At 44.5% G+C, this 17,356-nt stretch overlaps 1 protein-coding gene across 7 annotated transcripts; it reads left to right on the top strand.

Moving 5' to 3' along the window:
* The first annotated feature begins 1,444 nt into the window (after positions 1-1,444).
* RBM4B (RNA binding motif protein 4B) lies at positions 1,445-17,256 on the top strand. 7 transcript variants are annotated; one of them, XR_004351055.1, is made up of 5 exons: positions 1,465-1,644; positions 2,313-2,736; positions 8,013-8,689; positions 10,333-10,554; positions 11,238-14,064. XR_004351055.1 is itself a non-coding variant. In XM_032639766.1 (4 exons), exons 2-3 carry the CDS (start codon positions 2,325-2,327, stop codon positions 8,678-8,680), a joined length of 1,080 nt encoding a protein of 359 aa, XP_032495657.1. In that variant the 5' UTR covers positions 1,445-1,644; positions 2,313-2,324; the 3' UTR covers positions 8,681-8,689; positions 11,238-11,841. The 7 variants fall into 7 exon arrangements, 5 of the variants coding, with proteins under 5 accessions (XP_032495657.1, XP_032495659.1, XP_032495656.1 ...); XR_004351054.1 differs by having other exon boundaries at positions 11,157-14,064; XM_032639766.1 differs by lacking the exon at positions 10,333-10,554 and having other exon boundaries at positions 1,445-1,644; positions 11,238-11,841.
* The last annotated feature ends 100 nt before the right edge of the window (positions 17,257-17,356 follow it).

Below are 17,356 nucleotides of genomic sequence, written 5' to 3'. Positions count from 1 at the left end.
ATGGTGAATGAATGAAAATTTTAGAAGGGTGAAAACTGTTAAAATGACATTAGGGGTGAGGGTGTGCGGGTGGGGTAAAAAAAAAAAAAAAAAAAGGACATTAGTTTTGGTGACCTCAGAAAACTTGGGGCATTGGAGAGGAGGACAGAACCCGAAACACAGTGCACGAAGGTGGGCGACAGCAGGTTCAGACTCTATTTGTGGAAGTCTGTCCTGGAACACAGGGAAGAAACCCAACTTAAAAAACCATAACAGTGAAGATGAGTGAAAGCTATTTCAGATATGGGCAAGGAGGTCCCTATACATGTTTTAAAAGTCTGAGTGTAGAGAGAAAGTGGAAACGACCAAGAGGAGAAGGAAAGGGGAGAGGTAAATAGAATTATGTGGGAGACAAGCATGATTGTTATCAGAATTGGAAGGACAGTGCCTCTTCTGAAATTGCTGGGAAACAAAGAATTCAGTGAAAGAAACATAACAAAGTAGTTGGAGAGGAAGAGGTCAGCCTGCAGAATTTGTGCCTAACAGCATCAGAAAGCATACCAAGGAGTAATGATGATTGACAACCACCCTGGCATGCTCTACTTGGAGATAAGCTCAGTCCATCAATCTCCATAAACTTCTACTCTTTGTTCAAAGGTGACAGAGTAATCCACCTCAATATCTTCCTTTTTACCACCAGGAGGTGCCCTTGGACCACAGCTGAATTTTGAAAGCCGGAAAGGGCTCAGGGACTCAGTTGCCCAGTCCTCCAGCAGCTTGGTGTGGACACGGAGACCTGGCCTACCCCCAAAACAAGAAACCTCTCTGGGCCTCCTTTGGTGTGCTCACCACGGATCAGAACTGTGAAGGACACAGAATTAGAGCTTAATTCTCTAGCTAGGGAGAGAAAACCAGCCTTCATGTATATGTGACAAAACTTGACTGATTAAGTGCAGCTAGGATAGAATGCCTCTTAGAGCCATCTCAGCTCTGCCATCTTTGGTTCTCCTTTTCCTCACCAATGCATAACGTGTTTGCAATTTAAAATTTTTAAATTATGTATAAAAGCTCTACCAAAAAAAGACTAGGTTGGCTTAAAATGTGGCGCGCCTCTATTTCTAAAATGTTGTCCCAAACTGCCATAGAGGCTGGCAGGCGCTAAGAAAACCCGCTTTTAGGGGGCCCAGTGAGATAACCCTTTTTCTTCCGCAGCCGCCTTCCTCCCCCACCCCCCGCTCCCCCACATGGCCCAACAGCACGATCCATTGTGATGCTTAGTGATTCTCCCGGGCTTCTGATTTCACCAAGTCAGTCAGTGGTTGCGTCCAGAAACCTTCTGACGCTTGAGCGACGACCGCCCACCTTCCAAGGTGGTGATTGGCTAGTCAGGCCAGGGGGCGGGCTGACCTCCTCCCGCAGTACCGTCACCAGTTGGCCCCGCCCCCGTATTGGGGCGACTGGGAGCAGAGCCCAGGGCAGCCATTTGTATGCGGCCGCGGGATTGGTCGTCCGGCTCCCGCGAGGGTGAGGCGGGGCAGCGCGCACTCGCGCGTGCGTGAGCTGGCGCGCGAGAAAGGGCCCGGTCACGCTGAGGCTTGAGCGGCCGTCGCCATTTTGTAGGGTTCTCTCTGACGCGGGAGCCGCCGCCGCCGCCGCCACCCGGAGGTGCGAGGGGTTCTTGTGGGTGTGTGGGGAGCCTGAGAGAGGGCCGCGCCGGCCCCTGGCTGACGGGGTTGGCCCTGGGTTAGGGTTTCTCCTCTTGCTGCGGGAGGTCCGGGGAAGACACCGGGAGGAGGCGGGGCCGGGTTTCCGGAGGGGGCGGGGCAGAGGTCGGGTCGAGTCTTTGTTGGGGCGAAGGAACTGGAGTTGGGCCGCTGGGGCGTGGGTGTCCCAGGTTGGGGCAAAGGGGGCCTTTTAATTCTTAGAATATCTTGAAAGGTGATGCGGCACGGAAGAGAGGTACACAGATTTCCCTCCAAAACCTTGTTACCAGGGACAGTAAGATATATGCTTCTTGCCCCCTGCTTGGACTCTTCTCTTACCTGCCCCCCAAAAAGAGTATTTTCAGCTAACCCTGTTACCTAAAATGCGCCTCATTTAACGGAGATGATGGGCTGTGCACTGCCTGCTGACACTCGACCTGTTCGAGTGTCACACACAACTCACGCTACTCCTTAAGAGTAAACCTTTCCTGCCGCTGTTGAAAACATAATGAACGTCTCTGTGAGGATCTTGATGGTGCCAAGAACTTTGGAGGATTAATCTAAAATGCAATGCACTGAAATTTTTTCCTCCACCCCTAACTTTTGGAAATCTCCTTTCTTCTTTTCCAGGCTCTTGTCAGGATGGTGAAGCTGTTCATTGGAAACCTGCCCCGGGAGGCCACAGAGCAGGAGATCCGCTCACTCTTCGAGCAGTATGGGAAGGTGCTGGAGTGTGACATCATTAAGAACTACGGCTTTGTGCACATAGAGGACAAGACGGCGGCCGAGGATGCCATACGCAACCTGCACCACTACAAGCTGCACGGGGTGAACATCAACGTGGAAGCCAGCAAGAATAAGAGCAAAGCTTCAACCAAGTTGCATGTAGGCAACATCAGTCCTACTTGTACCAACCAAGAGCTTCGGGCCAAGTTTGAGGAGTATGGTCCGGTCATCGAATGTGACATCGTGAAAGATTATGCTTTCGTACACATGGAGCGGGCAGAGGATGCAGTGGAGGCCATCAGGGGCCTTGACAACACGGAGTTTCAAGGTGAACTGCTCTGGGGCCTGGGTGGCAAAACTGAGTGGGGTCTAGCTCTAGACAGAGGCAAGAACACAGGACTGTGGGGCTGGCAGGGTGGTTTCTTCCATTCCGTTTTAGCCGGAAATGATAGAAAGATTGTGTGTTTACCACGCTTAAGCACAGCTTACTCTTGGAGAAGCAAACACTTCTCCTTTCCAGATTTGCCGAGATGTTCCTCAGCAACTTTGTAGAATTGCAAACGGTGGGTTACTTTATCCTGCAGGCCATCATTCATTTGGGTGCTGTTGGAAGTTTAATCTGCCTGGGCAAATGAGTATCTCATGGGAGAAGGGAGGATAAAGGTCTGTGGGTTACCTGCTTTTTTTGTTATGACAAGGAAGCCTTTTGAGAGTTTCAGTGCTTAGGGTTTATACTCTTCACTGCCTTGGGTGATGGGCTGTGGTGGGAAAGAACAATGAAGACATCTCAAAGAATCCCTATATTATAAATCTGGGTGGTGAATCTGGATTTGGGGGAGTGTCTTTTGAATACTCATGTTTGTTCGGTCTGAATTATACAAGCAGAGCCAAAAGCCATGCCATGGACTATTCTGCTCCAGCTACTACTATTTAACCCTAAGGGGAAAAAAGGAAATTTCTAAAAATATTAGGTAGGTTGAATGGGAATGATAGTCCTGCTTCTGAGGAGATTCCAGTAAGGGTGTTGTATCGAATTACTTATGTCATTAATAAACATACATATGTTGTCATTAATACCACAAGAGGTTGACTGAAGACTCTCTAGGACTGTGCTAATATGGTGGCCACTAGCCACGTGTGGCTATTAGATTGAAATTAAATTTTAAAATTCAGTTTCTCGGTTGTGCTGCACACATTTCAAGCACTCAGAAGTCATATGAGGCTAGTGGTTAGTGTGTTGGTGCAGGTATGGAACGTTTCCATCGTCACAGAAAGTTCTGTTGTACAGCGCTGTTCTTCAAGTTTTTTGTTGACCTATCATCTTGGACCGCACGTTTATAGCCGCTTTTCAGGTTCATAAATTAAGACCATTTTTTCTCTGAGTGCCACTAAAAGGGTTGTTAAGAAGTACTTAAGGGTCCTCTACTAAACCTAGAAAACAGAAAAGAAATGGAGAAGAGGAAAAATTGACCAGAAAAGGGTAAGAAAGTTTGCAAATAGTAGATTACAAATGGTGCATCAGATATCTCTGGCCTCAGCCAGTGTTGTCTTGGCCTTTAGCTACTCTAAAACACAGGGCAAAAGTTGTAGATACTTTCTACCGTTAACTTGTCGTATGACTTTGGACAAGTGTTTTAACCTCTCAACGCTTCATTCTCCCCACTTATAAAATAGAATTAACGATCCCTGCCGTACCTCCTTCACAGGATGGTAGTGAGGCTAGAATGAGGTAATAAGATGTGAAAGTGTTTTAACAGTAAAAGCACTGTATGATGAAAGGTGAGTGGTGTTTGCAACAATGAGTGTTTCTGTTAAGGTTAGAAACTTACTTAAAATGTAATAGTTGGCTTTCATTATTAGCTGTTGCACTTCAGACAGCTTTAAAAATATTCTTAATTATTTTCATTTGATGAGGGAGGGGATCGTGAATGGACAGCGTTGGGGAAATGGGGGTTCTCTCTTGACAAGTAACAAGCAAAATGTAAAAAGTGCAATTAAACTCAGGTACAAAGTGCAGAGGTATTCTAGTATAATACTGCATGTTCTTGCCTATTTAATATGCAATTGAATAAAAGGGTAGGGGCCAAAATAAGTATATGGAAATCGGTTAACTGGGGGGAGTAGGCTTGAAAGGAATGTTTGTTTTAATATAGTGAGTTTAATTCAGGAAGCAGATATCTGAGTAACGCAATGATCCATGAGATTTTTTTTTAAATGTCTTTATTGGAAGAAAAGGATCCTTTATTTGGTTTTTCATGTTCTTAGCCTGGGCCCCTGGAAAAAGCACTCAACGGCGTACGGTACATACGTACAGACATTTTTATAACCAGCTCTGTTTTTTTTCCAGATGACAAGAGAAAGTTTAGCATTGGATAATAAGTTGCAGTTTTACAGAAAATACAATCTAAATACCAATTTGTCACATTTTTCCATAAAGCCTTTTCAGTCATCTCCTAATGAAAGGGGCCTCTTAAGAGTGCCACTTTGGGCATCTTTTGAACCTTTATGTGTTAATGGCTGCCATAGGCTTCCTCATTGTATGACTTCTGAAAGAAAGCAGCAGAATCTGAGTTTACCTGGGTCTTTCAGGATGTTTCCTCTCCACCGGCAGCAGTGAACTGAACCACTATTGAGTTAGCAAACAAGTTTGCATTGGAAGACCCTAAAGCTATCCCAAGTAAAAACTCAGGCAGCTGAATTGGGAATGATATGTAAGAGTTCAGATGTTTCGTTTTTCCCCCAATATATAAACAAGCATTAAAATGGAGTACAGTTGTATATCAGCTCTATCCCTTGATAGGAGCTCAGCAGTGAGGACCCCAAGTTGCCCTCCTCTTTGTTTCAAAACAAAACACTTTTGCGGGGGCTGGTTTTCTGGGAAATGTTGGCAACACATCTCAGTAATGTTTTGGAGATCTCAGAAAATCTTTAAGCTTTTGGCCTCTCCAAAGCCAAAGTGTAGTAGAGTGGTAGAATTTAATCTTCTTTCAATTTTCTTTGCCCTGGATCCTTAAGGTAATAGAGAAGCACAGTATATTTCAATTATAAGAACTTTAGGGCAGGGCCCCCCCCACCCTGGACTCTAATGCCTGATGATCGGAGGTGGAGCTGATGTAATAATAACAGAAATAAAGGGCACAATAAATGCAATGCGCTTGAATCATCCAAACCCCTCCCCCCCCATCACCCTGGTCTTTGGAAAAACTGTCTTCCACAAAAAAGGTCCCTGGTGCCAAAAAGGTTGGGAACCGCTGCCTTAGGGGATTTAAATCAAAAGCCTAGTTACAACCTCTGGAAAGATTATGTGAAAAAAAAAAACCTGTCACTTCTGTTGCAGATCTTTTAGTTCTAGGTAAAAAATTTTTTTACCTGAATCCTTTTCACAGCTACTACAGAGGTAGATTTTGCCACAGATGTTTATAAACTTCTGAGTTCCGCTCTAAATCAGTGGTGAAGACTGGATGTATTAATAGAAACATCAAAGTGGGGGCAAAAAACCCTGGGTTTTATTTCTCAAAAAAAATGGACCCATAATCTATAAAGGAGCAAGTTAAATATTTTCCTTAAAAGTGTACGTCTAGTCCTCTGGATTGGCTGTTCTTTAGATCGGAATTGTTACACTAACTTCAGAATTGGAGCACAGTTTGTGTCTTTCACACAGATTAATGTCACCGTGCATGTTTGAAAGCCAAGTTAACTTGTAATCCTCCAGTCTAAATTATAGGGAATTCTACATTTGGGATATAAATTGGGGCAAAAATCCGTGTGTTTCTGTTCTAAGCACAGTTAGCATTTGGCCCATAATAACTTCTAAGAATGGGAGTATCTAAATCTCTGAAAATACTGGGATGGCTAACTGCTGCTTTCAGAGAATTATTGCCATTTGGTATCTGTTGACGGTATCAGTGTTGATGGTGGATGCTGCCTCTCTACTAGCAGCTGGAAGTAAAAACCTGAGCACCTTTGTTTCTACTAAAGAAAGGGTTTTAAGTTTGAGGTGGCAACTGCTAGAAACTGGGGTGGTAGGATTGTTGGACATTGGGCAGAACTGAGTTTGACTAAAGTGATATTACTGCACTAACCCGCTCCCCTCTCAGGGTCAGTGCATGGCGCTGTTCTGGCTGCCGTCCTGAATCGGGCTGTTTCCAACAGGATGGTGGAGCACGAGGCCTCCTATCGCATAGCTGCATCCAGAACAAGGTCTGTTAAAGAGAGAGCAACTTACTGATCGTGGAGGGGGGATTTGTTCTGAGCCGCCCTTTAGAGTGATGTTCTCTACATCTGTACTGGCTGCCTTTTGGCTACAATTTGTAAAGCCTTGACTTGACCTCCAGAGTCTTAGGCAGTTTGGCACTAAATGCTGCCAAGAATATGCCTTTCTCAAACTGCTTTTAAAGACCTTGGATGCTTTCATTAGTTAGGGTCCCTGGGCTTGATGGTACACACGGCCAGGGCAAAGATTGTTTCTTCTCTTAGCTGTTCCTCGTTCTGGTCATTTTCTGGAAGTATGGATGTGGCTTGTTTGTATGGGTGCCCAGAAGCCTTTAGGCAAATGCTGCATTTTTCTAACAAGTAGATAATCCCCTATAAAGAATTGTAAACTACATAGTAGGATGAAATGCCGATCATTCCATTACATGGAAGCACACTGTCCCTAAGAAACCAGTACTGCTTCAAGATCTAATTCTAGCTGTTGACAGGCCTAGGTCAAGTAGTTTTCTTTTCCACAGTAGGCATGGGTTCACCCTTGCTGAAAAAAGTGGGGGTGGGGTTGAAATGTGGAAGGTCTTATAACAAACTCTTAGAGGTACTAGAGTTGAAGCAGATGATGAGCCAGGTATGATTTGTGTACCCAACATAGCCTTCTGGTGACACCTGCAAAAATGGCTGGAGGAAACAAGATGGACAGCATATTGCTGTTTTTTTTTTTTTGTTTGTTTGTATTGTTTTTGCAGTACGCGGGCCTCTCACTGTTGTGGCCTCTCCCGTTGCGGAGCACAGGCTCCGGACGCGCAGGCTCAGCGGCCATGGCTCATGGGCCCAGCTGCTCCGCGGCATGTGGGACCTTCCCGGACCGGGGCACGAACCCCTGTCCCCTGCACCGGCAGGCGGACTCTCAACCACTGTGCCACCAGGGAAGCCCTGCTGTGGTTTTTAAGCTACAGTAAATGCTCAGGCCTTATGTGGCCCTGAGTAAATCATTGAGAGGTAGGATGCTTTCCTCTGGCATAACTGAGGTTTTGTTGGATATTTGATTTGGAAAAACTGTCAGGTTTTGAGTGGTTAGAATTAATAATGGTCTTAGTAGTGAAAAGTGGAAACTTTCTCAATTTCTGTGTTGGAGAAGAAAGTTGTGGAGACGGAAGTAGGAGGGAATCCCGATCTACTGGTGTAAGTAGAGAGTATTGACTGGTTTCTGAGAACTTAAATTTTCTAGCTCTCGTCTGTTAAAACTTCAACTTCTTTTGGAGGGGATTGCTGAAATAGGGTTGCAGGAGTGTGCGTATGTTTGCGTGTCTTTTGCCAACTAGTTCACTTTCATTTTGGGGAGGATAAAGAATGTCAATGAGTTATAATAAATCTTCTTACGTCTGTTTCCTCAAGGCAAACGAATGCACGTGCAGTTGTCTACCAGCCGGCTTCGGACTGCCCCTGGGATGGGAGACCAGAGTGGCTGCTATCGGTGTGGGAAAGAGGGGCATTGGTCCAAAGAGTGTCCAGTAGATCGTACGGGTCGTGTGGCGGACTTTACCGAGCAGTATAACGAACAGTATGGAGCAGTGCGCACACCTTACGCCATGGGCTACGGGGAATCCATGTATTACAACGATGCGTATGGAGCGCTCGACTACTATAAGCGTTACCGAGTCCGTTCTTACGAGGCAGTGGCAGCAGCAGCAGCAGCTTCCGCATACAACTACGCAGAGCAGACCATGTCCCATCTGCCTCAAGTCCAGAGCACAGCTGTGACCAGTCACCTCAACTCCACTTCTGTTGATCCCTACGACAGACACCTGTTGCCAAACTCAGGCGCTGCTGCCACCTCAGCTGCTATGGCTGCTGCCGCTGCCACCACTTCCTCCTATTACGGAAGGGACAGGAGCCCCCTGCGTCGTGCTGCAGCTGTGCTCCCCACAGTTGGAGAGGGCTACGGTTATGGGCCAGAGAGTGAGCTGTCTCAGACTTCAGCAGCTGCACGGAATTCTCTGTATGACATGGCCCGGTATGAGCGGGAGCAGTATGTGGACCGAGCACGGTACTCAGCCTTTTAAAAACTGGAGGTGAGAGTGGGGTGGGTGTGGTTAAGAGATTCCATTTAGTTCCCCAGGAGGGAGACCTGTGACACATAGAGGAGGCTAAAGCCATCCGTTTGCTGTCAGAACAGTATCCAAAAGGTATAAATTGCATGTTAGTCTTAAGTGTTTCTCTAACTTAGGCCAGGGGTTCATTTGGCCTGTTGAGGTTTTAGTTTACAACTCCAACCAACCAGCTTGTTCCTTCTGAGAGAACAACAGCAACTCAGTTTGTTAGTGAGAATATTTTTCTTTAATCAAGTATAAGCAGATCTGGGTTACAGAGACATAGTTAAGAGAACTAACACTTGTTGAGTGCCCTCTTTGTACATTATATCATTTAATTATACAGCTGGCCTTTTAAGATATTTTCTTTTATGGAGAAGGGAACTAAGGCTCAGAGGGTTAAGTCCTTTGCCTAAAGTCACCTGGTAGTTGAGAGGTAGAGCCAGAATTCAAACTCAGGCGTGCCTGAGTCCAAAACCACTTTCTCTTTCCACCACAAAAGTCACTGTAGTGTACGCTGAAGAGTACAGGTTCAGGAGTTAAAAATGAATGTCACCAGTGAGAATTTAAGCTGTAACTTCAGACATCCAATTTGCTAATAAAACTACTACTTCGGTCATGAGCCTTTATCAGAGGAAACTCTTCTAACATATCTATAAGCCAAATAAAATCCTCTAAATTCTAGGTGTTTAGTTCCAGGATACTTGCTTGAAAGCAGAACGTTTTGATGCCATTGTCCCATGGAGTCCCTTCCTTGTTAGTAATCCAGAGCATCGTGTTCTGTGTGGGCACTTAAGCCGTATTTGTGCATGGCTTATGATGCTGTCATTTAGAGCCTGACACTTACCATTTCTTCCAGCAAATTTTGTGGGTTTTTTTGTTTGTTTGAGAGGAACATTTAAGGAGCTAGATAAAACAGGTAATTTTCTGATGTGTGTAAGTCCCATTGGTGGTAACCTTGCAGTTTTTCCTACTTCAGAAAATGTATAGCAAAGATGTTTGAATGTCAAGAATAACTAGGAGTATCTAGAGATTGATAAATCTCTTCATCTGAGTGGAAATTGCATTATAACTTTCTGTTCTCATAGTTTTCCTTCTACCTTGAAATTGACCATCAGTAGAACTGGAGGCCTCGTAGCGAAGTTAAACTGAGTTACCACTGAGTTTTCAGGGTTCCTGAGTACCCTTTTGGTATATGTGTAGAAGAAAGCCAAGTGACAGGAATTTGCCCTTTTACGTAGTGGGAAGCAAATATGATGTGAACCTGTGATAAGTTATGTCCTATATGACCATGACAAGACGGATCCCCCGAGACCGCTGTGTAGTGTGTGTTCATGTGCATGAAGAGGACAGTCTTACAACTAGTGTAGTTTGCCATTAATTTTTACTTTTATTGCTGCTGGATCTGCCATGAAGTAGGATATGCCTCTAAAGTAAGGTGGTATCTTCTATCGGATAACTTATATTTCTCTCAGATATGTTCCAAAGTTAAATATTAAATTAGTGTATATTGTGGTCTTTAAAGGGTATTGCTAAGGTATTTTTTAAGTGGTTTTTGACTGCGAGCAGTGGTTGTTCAACTAACCTCTTTTTAGTGATGACTTTTAAAGAAACTTACCTTCCAGGTGTGAACCTCAAATGGACTGAATAACCTTGAGTTGGTTGCAGTCCCAGGAGTCTGATGTTAATGAGGCTGCCAGGATGAAATACTCCAGAACTGTTGGGGATCCAAATTCGGGTCTCACCCTAGCAGAACTGATTCAAGAACGTCACAACTTTTGAAGTCGATTGGCACAGATCAAGACCAAGATTTGGCCCTTTGTCTGTAATAAGTAGAGGAACTTGGTGTGAGTTAACTTTTTTTTTCCCCCAGCCATTGGTGTCTGGAGTTCCCATCATCAGTGGAAGAATTAGAGAATTTAGGATTTCTTCTTTTGATTTGGTAAGGGAGATTTGGTCAATTAAAGGAACTACTGGAATTATGGCTCTAAATCTGTGACAGTATGATAGGCAGATATGTTGGAGGATGAATGAACCACTCCTTGATACCCTTTGTGATTGTGATACCCATTTCTGAAAATTTGTTCACTATGAAAGATTAAAAATGAGACAAATTTAGAAGACTGCAGTTGGCCATATTTGAGACCTTGGCATCTTCTGATTGTTCTGGATAAATTATGGTTCTTGATAATATCTGTATGCCCTTTGTTGCAGCGACAGTAGCCTTGTATCACAGAAGTAGTCTTGCCTAAAAGATTGGTGAGAAAGATATGTTTATCACCAACACAGCAGTCTTCCAGATAGACTGCTTCTTGTTCTATATATAGCTAAAAGTAAATTCCTATATATAGCCATAGAAGACTCCTAGGTAATTATGAGAGTTGTAAGTTTGATCCGGTCTGACTTGGTTTTGTTTTGTTCTGTTCTTTTCTTTCCCCCTGGAATACAGGACGGGACCGGGGCCCTTGTACTCGGAGCCAAGCTGCTCTCCAGGCATTGTGTAAGCCTCTTGTGTTGTGCTCTCTTTCAGGTAGGATAATTGCGGACTGAACCCTCGGGCTGCGGTCATATATGAGAACTTGCTCCGCGCGGTCCCCTTTGCCGGGATGTTTCCATTGCTTCATGTTTCAGTAAACAAAGGAGTTTGTGACCAACTATGTTTTCTTTCTTAATTTAATTCTTCTAAGTTGACTTTTCTTTCCTCCTGATACTAGTCTCTGTAGCCTTTCACTCTATTCCTTATGTTCTCAGCCTCTGAGCAGCCCTAGGTAAGGATTATGCTGGCATCCCCTTTTTCCTGTACAGTGGAATCCCTCTTATCTTGCTTTCCTTAGGAGTTGAACCCTTCTCCCTGTCTACCTGCAACATCTCCTTTCCCTTTAAAATGACCATGTAGTGGCAAGCAGCCTTTTACTCTTCTCTGTTAGCTCTGGACTCTAACATTGAAGCTAATCTTCTGAAACTGCTAGGACCATTGGGGTTTTGGTTGTTGTTGTTTTGTTTGTTTTGTTTTTTTATGTCTGACCTGTGATCATGGTACAGCATTAGCTGAAATTTAGCCTTGTTTTACTCCACTTCTCCCCCCCCCTTTTTTTTTTAAAATATTTTGACAAATAAACGTTTCTAACACTTAAGTATCTTTTTGTATTTGTGTGACTGTTATTTACCACCGATATCTTCTGGTTCTTTTTCAGTTGTGCTCAAACCACAAACTTCAGTGACAGAATAGATATCTGAAATTTTGATGTACAAGGAAGGATTTAGTGAGATAAGTAGTATGGCTGCAGCAATTAAATGGAGATAAGTGAGCCAGCATCTTGAGACATTGATAAATATGCTGTACCTGGTAGTCAGATGCTTCTCTCTAAATAACCAGAGCTGCTTTTCCCCTTTTATAGGCCAGCAAACCCAGGTTAGTAGTGATAGAAGTAAGCCCCACAGAGAGAACCCTGCATCAGGAAAAGGCTGAGCCAGAACAAAGGACCTGTCAGATTCTCACTTTGACTTCATAGTACATGTTCATTTAAATTCACAATTTAAACTAGGATTAGACTTTGGCTAAAGTGAATACAATAGTTATGATGATACGGAGAAACGTGTATCTTGAGCAGAAAAGCAAGTAGGGTATTCATAACTGGCAGTGATAATATTCTGCAATAAAATGTGTCCTCTAGAAATTTTTTTAAAAGATTTATGGACATGCTATTTTCTTATCATGGCTTAGATCCTCATAAAACAAGTTTAATGATGGACTCAACCCCACTTAAGCTTTATTATATCCTGTATCACATGGTGATATAAATTCTGTGAACCTTTATCTAACAATTATACAGTACTTTCCCCACATATTTTGTACTTCTTAAAATACTTTTGACATAGGTGAAGCAAAACTTTTCCTTGATTTTTGGGGGTAGGATACAACAATCTGGAGAGGTTAATCTCTCTATGCACACACTCCTAGTGATGATGTATATACAATATCCATGTTAGCTCCAGTATTCCCCAAGGAAGTGGGATTGTCCTTGTTTTACAAAAAAGAAGGCAGAGATACTGGGATTTCCTTGTGATTGATCTGCAAGGCATCGGGCAGAGCAAAGGAATACAGTATGTACAGCTTTTGCTAGCCTCTCCAAAATCTCTGGTCCTCCTCTGTGCTAAGTTAACACAGAAATTTAACATATCTTGATTTCCATATCACTGGCAGGACAAGCTAGAAAAAAAACTGGATTCTGCAAAACAGTTTTACGTCACTGTCCAGTAAAACTTTTGGCAGTGTTGGAAGTGTTCTCTGTCTGTGCTGTCCAATTTGTAGCTACTAGCTACATGTGCCTGTTAAGTACTTGAAATGCGCCTGGTGAAGCTGAGAAACTGAAGTTTTTATCTTAATGATAATTAGCCACGTGGCTAGCGGTTACTGTACTGCACAGCACAGTTTAAATGGTAAAGTAGAGACTTCCGCTGGTACAGCTGTTAAGATTCCGCACTTCCACTGCGGGGGGCACGAGTTTGATCCCTGGTCGGGGAACTAAGATCCCGAATGCTGTGTGGTGTGGCCAAAAAAATTAATTAATTTAGAAAATAATAAATGGTAAAATATTGTAAGTTTCTTAGGAGGAGAAAAGCCTTGAAGAATCATATAAAATATTTCTCCCTTAGAAAATCCTTTCACTCTACCCAAAACAGATGACACTGGGAAAGGGGTTAGTTTTCAGCCAACATAAGAGGACTGTTGAATAGGAACAAATAGGTTTATTTCTAAACCTCAGTTTAGAAATTGCATGTTGTGGGTACAAAATTCCTTTTATTCACCAAGACCAAGTTGCTCATTATAGACCATTTTAGAATCCCACTAGGCCTCTCACACTAAAAGCTCTGGAATTCATCAGTGATTTGAATTGCTTCTGGGCCAAGATTTGGGTGATGAATGAGACATGTGATTCCTAGTTGAAAGCAAACTTTGACCACGTCTGTCATAAGCACAACAGAGGGACAAGTACAGGGTGCCTTGAAAACATGTAAATAGTGACTGACTTTGGGGGACAGCTGCGGGGGGACAGCTGCGGGGGGGCAGTTGCTATTCCAGGTTGAAACAACATATGTGAAGGATCCTGATCAAGGAAGAGTGTGGTGCCCATTAGGAACCAGAAAGGGAGCTCTGTGGCAGGAGAAATCTGTGTAGCAGAAATTTGAAAAGGTAAGTTCCAGCACAGTTCACGAGAGACTTGCGGGCTGTGTTAAGGAATTTCATCTTTAAGACTAACTGGGGGACTTCCCTGGTGGCGCAGTGGTTAAGAATCCACCGCCAGTGCAGGGGACACGGGTTCCAGCCCTGGTCCGGGAAGATCCCACATGCCGCGGAGCAACTAAGCCCGTGCGCAACTACTGATTCTGCGCTCTAGAGCCCACGAGCCACAACCGAGCCTGTGTGCCACAACTACTGAAGCCCACGTGCCTAGAGCCCGTGTTCCTTGACAAGAGAGGCCACCACGGTGAGAAGCCCGTGCACGGCAATGAACAGTAGCCCCCGCTTGCTGCAACTAGAGAAAGCCCGCTCGCAGCAATGAAGATCCAACACAGCCATAAATAAATAAATAAAGACTTAATGCAAGCTATTAAAGGGTTTTAAGTTTGAAGGTAACAGGATCAGATTCATTTTTCCTGAAAGATCATTGTGATTGGACAGAACAAAAGTGAATAGCATTACACTCCAATGTTCATAGCAGCATTATTTACAATTGCCAAGGTATGGAAACAACCTAAACGTCCATCAACAGATGAATGGATAAAGGAAGATGTGGTATATAAATATATATAATAGAATTCCACTCAGCCATAAAAAATGAAATTTTGCCATTTGCAGCAACATGGATGGACTTGGAGGGCATTATGCTAAGTGAAATAAGACAAATACTGTATGATACCACTTACATGTAGAATCTAAAAAATACAACTAGTGAATAAAACAAAAGGAAGCAGACTTAGTGACAGAAACCAACTTGTGGTTACCAGTGGGGAGAGGGAAAGGAGAGGGGCAGTACAGGGGTGGGCGTGGGGGGGAAGTGTTATAGGATTATATGAAATCGTGTGAAACTTTTGAAAATTGTAAAGCACTATTGAATTTAAAGAATTCAATTTTTAAAATACTTTTTAAAAGTTTAAAAGAAGTGAATAGTGAGATTTGCCTGATATATAACAGAGGTCTCTCCCCTAATCATGAAGCCGATAGAGTTGATGTTTTGTTTTAAAGGCAGAAAAAATACCTCAAAGACAGGAAAACAACCATTCATAAGGAAATGTGATTCAAGGGGGCAGCGTTTAAATCCTGAGGCTGACTGATCAAGCCTTTACAGGGATGGGTTGTGCCTCTCCCACTCTAACATTTCTGAGCACCTGTTGCGGGCCAGGCCCTACCTAAGGGTTTTACACTAGGCACCACTGAATGCTGAAGGGCGAGGGAGATGAGATAGATCTCAGAGATCTTAAGAGATGAGAAAGTATGACCAAAACAGTAACTGCTATAAGAAATGTAGGGCTTCCCTGGTGGTGCAGTGGTTAAGAATCCACCTGTCAATGCAGGGGACACAGGTTGGAGCCCTAGACCAGGAAGATCCCACATGCCGCGGAGCAACTAAGCCCGTGCGCCACAACTACTGAGCCTGCGCTCCAGAGTCCACAGGCCACAACTACTGAAGCCCACACACCTAGAGCCCGTGCTCTGCAACAAGAGAAGCCACTGCAATGAGAAGCCCGCACACCGCAACGAAGAGTAGCCCCTGCTCTCCACAACTAGAGAAAACCCACGCGCAGCAACGAAGACCCAACACAGCCAAAAATTAAATAAATAAATTTATATATAAAAAAAGAAAAAATGTAAAAGCATTGTGAGAGTTCAGAGGACAATTATTTATGCAATCCTACCAAAACTCTATAGCTTATTCTTGGTGCCTTAAGATTAAAACTCTTTTTTTAATATTTCTCTCCTTTGAAATGAGAATACTTATCAGTAGTCCACAAAGAGGGCGAAATGTTTGTGAGGGATGAAGGCCGAGAGGACATCGCTGGCCCAGTTTGGAGAAAAGAAAAGGCTAGAATAATACCTGAGGCCTTCCATCTCCATGAATTTCTTCTTGAGCCGTCAGCTATTTGGAGGTGGGGTTCTGGGCACCACTCAAGCAAGGCCCAGCCACAGCAGCAGCACTCTGAGGTACTTCAAGTACAAGGCAAAAGAAACCGCAGACTGACTCAAACACTGCAGCTGGGAGAAAAGCATCCAGATTCCCCCAGGTGGTGTCTCTGAACTCCTGGCTGTTACTCAACACCTTCCTTAGGGCGGTGGGGGGAAACAAACAGCTACCGTTTGCAGCAACATGGATGGACTTGGAGCCCGTATCACTGGCAGGACAGTCTGGCAAACGCTCCAGCCTGGCAAACGCTGAGACCACTGCAGCCCAAACCCTGCCTCTTAGGCCTGTGGCGGACTCCAATCTCCCCTTTCCTCCACGATGAAGTTAGACAGTGTGGCACAGAGAGATAAGACGCCCTCAGGGCACTCAATGCACTGCACAGAGCTTGTCCACTGGGCAGGAAAGGGTTTGCTGGCTGCAAGGTAGCCCAGGAAAGGGAAGCAACGTGCCTAAGATTGGCCTCATGGCTTGTCAGAATTTGGCTCACAAATCTGGGCCTGAGATGAAGTGTCTCTGGCATACCTGGGAGGAGAAAGGAGGAAGTAAAAATACATTCCTAGGAAGAGCTGTCAGCTTTGTCAGAGGAATCCACCTCAAGGCTTTCTTAAGATCAGGGCTATGCTCTATTGCCAAGGAGAACCGAAGTGCAAGAAATGACTGTTCAGTCCCAGGAACCCACAAAGGAAGAGGGAAAGGTCTGGCAAGATGATTTCAGTCAGCAGTGTCTTAGGTTTGCAGGCCCTCTGAGGATCCAGGCCAAATTTAAACCGCACGACAGCCCTACAGATTTAATGACACCCATTATCTCTACTAATCCACAAGAACCCAATGAGGTAGCATCCTTTGGCTCCCCTGGTAATTAAAGCAACTGAAGTTTAGAAAGATTAAATAATTTGGCCACCCTCCCCACAAACACACAGTGGTGAGAAAAAAAGACCCCCGATTCCTACTGCCTATTCACCACAGCAGAAAGCCAAAGAAAGAAGCTACTGAAATGGAGACGAACAGTTGGCAAAGGCACCCAGCAGTCCTAAGGCTAGACTCTATCTACCCTACTTGGGGGCGGGGTAAGCCTCTGCATTTGGCAAGGTGAACTAGACTTCCAGTGATAGTGGCCCTGGCCCACCCTTGGCTCTTATCTCAGAGGCAGGACAGTGGCTATGAGAATTAGGAAAATGAGTGGTTAGGGAAAAGGCACTCCCCACCCTAAGTACCGTTATATTCCCTCCACGTTGGGGCATGGCCAATACGCTTCAGTGGCTGTGTTTGTGAATCATACCTCGCCTCTCCATAGGGACACAAAGAGGTATTTGGGCCAAGACCACCTAAGCTGAGTAAGTGGCCAACACTCCAGAGACCATGCCACTGCTGCCACACGCCCACCCCCACCCCCACCCCCCCACACCCGGAACCACACTGCACTGAACCGGACAAGGTAAGCCAAGCTCAAGATGGGCCGGCGCAG

Source organism: Phocoena sinus, chromosome 8, assembly GCF_008692025.1.
Source record: "Phocoena sinus isolate mPhoSin1 chromosome 8, mPhoSin1.pri, whole genome shotgun sequence".
Classification (NCBI taxonomy): domain Eukaryota; kingdom Metazoa; phylum Chordata; class Mammalia; order Artiodactyla; family Phocoenidae; genus Phocoena; species Phocoena sinus.
This window is presented reverse-complemented; position numbering and strand designations above follow the sequence as displayed.